Source organism: Perkinsus marinus (genome assembly GCF_000006405.1).
Source record: "Perkinsus marinus ATCC 50983 genomic scaffold scf_1104296971228, whole genome shotgun sequence".
Classification (NCBI taxonomy): Eukaryota; Perkinsozoa; order Perkinsida; family Perkinsidae; genus Perkinsus; species Perkinsus marinus.
The window spans coordinates 280,757-285,662 of NW_003202153.1; the positions used below are offsets into that span (position 1 = coordinate 280,757).

General features: G+C 48.8%; 1 protein-coding gene across 1 annotated transcript in view; it reads left to right on the forward strand.

Annotated features, from left to right (window-relative positions):
• Pmar_PMAR020296 (hypothetical protein) overlaps positions 1 to 4,802 on the forward strand; it is a gene marked incomplete at both ends in the record, with an annotated part of 8,339 nt that extends 3,537 nt beyond the window's left edge. The window contains 20 exons of the mRNA XM_002767074.1: positions 314 to 380; positions 426 to 552; positions 662 to 785; positions 1,234 to 1,362; positions 1,407 to 1,557; positions 1,685 to 1,768; positions 1,817 to 1,997; positions 2,492 to 2,597; positions 2,653 to 2,721; positions 2,768 to 2,813; positions 2,857 to 2,949; positions 3,008 to 3,105; positions 3,293 to 3,409; positions 3,466 to 3,594; positions 3,637 to 3,724; positions 3,772 to 3,868; positions 3,923 to 3,990; positions 4,073 to 4,210; positions 4,466 to 4,529; positions 4,712 to 4,802. Of these exons, the coding sequence (XP_002767120.1) occupies positions 314 to 380; positions 426 to 552; positions 662 to 785; positions 1,234 to 1,362; positions 1,407 to 1,557; positions 1,685 to 1,768; positions 1,817 to 1,997; positions 2,492 to 2,597; positions 2,653 to 2,721; positions 2,768 to 2,813; positions 2,857 to 2,949; positions 3,008 to 3,105; positions 3,293 to 3,409; positions 3,466 to 3,594; positions 3,637 to 3,724; positions 3,772 to 3,868; positions 3,923 to 3,990; positions 4,073 to 4,210; positions 4,466 to 4,529; positions 4,712 to 4,802 (2,067 nt within the window). The remainder of the gene's footprint in view (positions 1 to 313; positions 381 to 425; positions 553 to 661; positions 786 to 1,233; positions 1,363 to 1,406; positions 1,558 to 1,684; positions 1,769 to 1,816; positions 1,998 to 2,491; positions 2,598 to 2,652; positions 2,722 to 2,767; positions 2,814 to 2,856; positions 2,950 to 3,007; positions 3,106 to 3,292; positions 3,410 to 3,465; positions 3,595 to 3,636; positions 3,725 to 3,771; positions 3,869 to 3,922; positions 3,991 to 4,072; positions 4,211 to 4,465; positions 4,530 to 4,711) is intronic.
• Positions 4,803 to 4,906: the final 104 nt, after the last annotated feature.

Consider the following 4,906-nt stretch of genomic DNA (forward strand, 5'->3'; position numbering starts at 1 on the left):
GCCCACTACGCGTTGCATCACGCCCTCGTTGTGTCGTAGCTGTGCTGCCTTGTCCCGTTACAAGCGGCTTTCTGGGAAGTGTATTTGTTCGTGTTGTTCGGATAGACCAGTGCGTTCTGATGAGCTTCTCTGTGGGAAGTCAGTACTTTCATCTCACGTACTCCATGTTATCCATCAGCAACATTGCTAGGTCAAGTTCATCTCTTGCAACGATGGCGTCGAAATTGAAACGGGCTGCAGTAAGTGGTGAGTGCTCAACGTGAACAGTCTTACCGCATAGGAGTGGATGAGGTTAATTTCTTCTCCTTCTCAGATCCATGTTCGAGACGACTTGGTCCGCGAGGCGGTCAATCCATCTCTGCGGAATTGTCGTGAATTGTGTAAGACTTCGACTCATCAATCGCTTGAGGTTGCCTTCACTTCAGCATGGGTTCCTGAGCTCGATGTTTTGCCTATCGAGTACTTCGTGTCGAACGACGAGCGACGCCCTCCTGAGCAGCTCCTCCCCGTTAGAAAGATTGATATTCCAAACGGCCCTAGCCTCAGGCTGAAGTACTCCGTCGGGCGATCGATGGATTGAGTGACTGTAAGGGTAGTCGGTATTGTCGAGGATTTTATCTACGACGACATATGACGCCTCTTGATCGAGTCTGAATTTCAGGCAGTCTTTGACGTGGAGTTCCTTTGCTGGGCCGCGTGGGGATCATACCGGCCGAGGGCTCTGGGATGCGTCAATCATACTCTCACGCTATGTGTGGCGAACCAACTATCTCAACCATACGAAGGTGAGCGAACTTCTGAGTGAGTCTTCACACGCTCTACGAAATGCACAACTAGGCATTCCGACTGCGTTCCACAGCAGTCCCCTCTCAACTGTGTTGTCAAACATTTCGGCGTGGGTACACACCTCATCTATTTGATATTCCCTGCTGATGATGACCATACATTAGGCCGAATCGCTAGCAGTAGCCTACTAAAGGCCTCTAGCCATGGCGATTACAACTCGAGGTTAACACTGAAGCAGATGCAATGCTTAGGGCAGAAACTCTATATAGGGTCGCTGGGTTATCCGGGATATAATTCACCTCGTGGCCTCTCCAATGAACAATCGTGCACGGGATAGCTCTGCCATATCGTATTGCAATACTAATATGTTCATATACGTGTATCAAATTGTACATCTTGTCATGATGAGGCCATTGAGAAGTAGATGGTCCGAATAATAGCTTTTAGGGGCGGCCCATTCTAGATTTGGGATGCGGTACTGGTCTCCTCACACTGACTGCAGCGAAGTGGTGCATGCAACGAGGTTATGTCAGTGAGTTACAGCCGCGCATCATAGGCATCGACTGTAACGAGGAGGTAGGCGTGTTAATCCCGACTGGTCTAAACTACTTTTGGTGCAGACTGTGGCTCTGGCACGGGAGAATGCCGTGGTGAACGGCCTCAGCAACATGCTTGGAGACGGTAGTGTGGAGTTCATCACGCTGGACTGGTCGAATAGAGAAGAATTAGACGCTCTCATTAGAGACACTGGAACCCCTGGAGTTATACTGGGTAAGCAACGGATCTTTCAGTAGACTGAATCTGTCCTATTTTGGGTTTTCAGAATTTCTCACAATCTGAACCAGAATGTGTCACTAAAAACGATCACTTGGGATTATCTGGTGTCTTTGAAATTCAGGTAGCGACATCGTGTACCCTGGACCAGAGTCTCCCATTGAGCCATTGCTTGGAGCATTATCGTCCCTGAGGGATGATAACACCAGTAAGGGATTGGACAGAATGTCTTCCATTGTTGTATGGTCTGTTTTAGGTATCCTACTATCATTCCGCGAGCGTTCTCATATAGTGTCGGAGCTGATGAACGAGGCCAGACTGCTCGGTTGGGATATTTCTTGTTTGGATAGAATTGATTTTGAAACTGATGTGCCTGTTGATCTTACCAGTGCATTGCCGCTGGATGCCCGTGACTTCCGCCTTCTAACGCTTTCGAAGTGATCAATCTGGAGTTATGCTGTTCTCGATAGATCGAGTTGAGTTGTTAACCAGTCTTGCCTGGGGCTACAGAGAAGGGGGTACTGCCATCATGCAGTCAGCTTTGCCGGGCCAATACTCGTCTAGGATTCAGTAGATGAGAGTTTGGAATTCACGAGATTATATATGATGTTTATGATGTGGGGATATAGCGCTTGATCACGCTTTTGGTGTCGAATCGGCTGAGTTTTGCTGGAAAAAGGAGCGAACGAAGGGGAAATATTCACAGGGAATAAATAAACCACCCTCATTTTGATCCGTGCATTTCAGCTGTGGCAGCGTTGAGATAAATGTTGATACGCCGTCCCTTCACACGTTTTCTATCCTTCGGTAATCGACGGATGAGCAGCACGCACGGGCGTGGCGACAAGTGAGCTCTATTGATCATCAGGAACGGCCTCAGCTACTGCTGCCTCTGGACTCGAGAGCTCGAATCCTGTCTTGTTGACTTCAGCCATTCTAAGAGACCACCATCGGAAGCCCAGCGAGTTGAGAAGCTCATATCTTCAACTTTGGAGGGTGTTGGCTCTGTGATGAATGAGACTCTTCTCGTCGGCAAGGTATTGTTTGGTGTGGAACAAGCTCGATTGAGCACATCACACTGTTGCATTTCAGATATTGGCACAAGCAGCGGGTCAAGAGGCTAATGCAGCTGTTCATGATGCTACGGACTCTATACAGAAGGTATGTTCCCTTTGAATATCGGGTCTGGGGTCTTCGCTGCTCTTAGAGGTTTGAAGAGTACCTTTCTTCACCGCGAGCATTGGAGCAACTAGGTGAGCCCTCTAGCATAACCGTTTGAGCTTAATCGGCTTTCAGGTGAGAAACGCATAGAGCTTATACGGGAACAAGTGAAGGCCAGTCGGGAATTGCTGGAAACAGCTGCTGTGTTTCTAAGGAGCACATCAGAGAGTGAGAGATTCAATTCGAACTTGATGTGATCGTGATAACATTGCTTACGCGTGGGCAGGTTCCCTCGAGTCCTCTATCGAGGTCCTCAACAAGTCGCTCACCTTGATGGAGGTCCCCATTGCCATTCTTGGGCCTCAGGCAAAGCGCGACAGAGAGGTAAATCGACTCGTCAGTCGACACGGCCTCGAGTGTCATGGCATTTCCCAGATACAGGATAGGATTCTTACTACGCTATCGTCAAGATCAAGTCCGGGCACCGGCTCCAGCACTGTGAGTTGCAACTCGTCAGCAGTCGAGTTTTCCAACGTGATCATTGCCTGGATCTCCCAGCTTTGTGTGCCAGGCTTGGAGCCAATCCGACCCGAGGAAGTTGATACAGTTCATCCGGCATATATCCCAACAACGGCAGGAGCGACTTTCAGAGTATGTGGACGCTCTGTTAGCCAGCGGCCAGCTGACGGTAGGTCGATGACAAGAGCCCAGTCTCTACACTCATCGATGCTCTGCTTGTTGTAGAAGCATCCTCTAGTTCCGCACGAGTTTGAGAAGAAGCTTTATCTGGACATCCTCAGCATTGTCACTTTCGCTTTCGAGAACGCCATGGGAAGTCTGGACAATATGCAGCTGTGGGGCCATGCAATTAAGGTACGTTGTCTTTACCACACTGCTAGGATACAAACCTGTCAGGTGCGCTCAGTTCAAGAATCGGATGTATTCATCAACTTGAAGTTAAGTGGCACCTCGATACATGGAAGAGAGCAGCTCAGCGTTATAGGTAAGTATGTACGCCAGATTAATACTCGATCACTCGTGGCCGTTCAGTTGATTCGATGCTCCGTGATGAGTTCGTGAACAACCCGCTCATACCAGATGCAGTTGAGCGGAGTCTTTATCTCAACACTGTCATTCTTATATTTCGGTAGCCCATCATATAGTCTCTAGCTGGTGTAGTTCCTCTCGCGATCCTTGACAGGATTCTCGAGGACCTCTCCAACTCGTTGCACGTGTCGGTCATGGGACACCGTTTGGAATGGAAACTGAGTGAGTCAGCAAGTGTCATTATCCGTTTATGGACCGACTATCGTTAGTAACTTCGACACGTAGGAGTGAATCCTGCTTGCAGTTCCATTGGAAATTGCAGAAGTCTACTGCCAGAAGGCCCCTTCGCATATCAAGCTCAACGAGGAGGTTATTGATCGCCTTGTCAAGGAGCTGCTCTCAGATGCGAGCATTAACGTCTTCTGGATCCCTGACATCATCGGTAGGGGTATCGCGCTCAGAGTTCACTGAAGCGGATTTGATGATGGACTTAAACGGCATACAACTCCAAGTTTCGATCGCCGTTCGGTGTTCTTATCAATTCGCATAGGTGTGTTCACTGAGCGCAGTGCATATCCATAGTTGAGTAGACGCACAGTTTCATCGGTTGGAATTGTGAGCTCGTAGCCTTGAGTGAGAGCTGGAAGCGGGAGAACCTGTTGTTGAGTGGAGTATTCGGGAAATCGCCGTCTTTCAGAGTCAGCCATCTATCGCAATGTATTACGGCTCATGCTGCGGGTAGTGGAAGAACTACTAGGCAGGTGAACAGTGTGCATCAAACGAATTTGCTAGAGTGACCAACTGATCAGAGTGGACCTCGCTCTACTCGGAACAGCATTCTCATTAAAGCTCGTGAATATGAAAGATTCATCGCTATGGAGCTTTCAGGCCGAACTGGAAGGGTAGACCGAAATTCTGGACATGTATAGCAACTTGATTTCAGTGACTATTACAAGTCTCTCGCTCAAGTGCCGACGAAAGAGCTTCAGGAACGCCTCTATGAGCTGCAGAATGAGCATGAGATGATTGGCAAGGTTAGCGCCAAATCAGCTCGCTCTGAATACCCATGGTAGACCAATCAAGATGGTATGGCAGGTTTTGGCCAATCGAACACAGCAAGCATCGTCCGAGCTTCCAA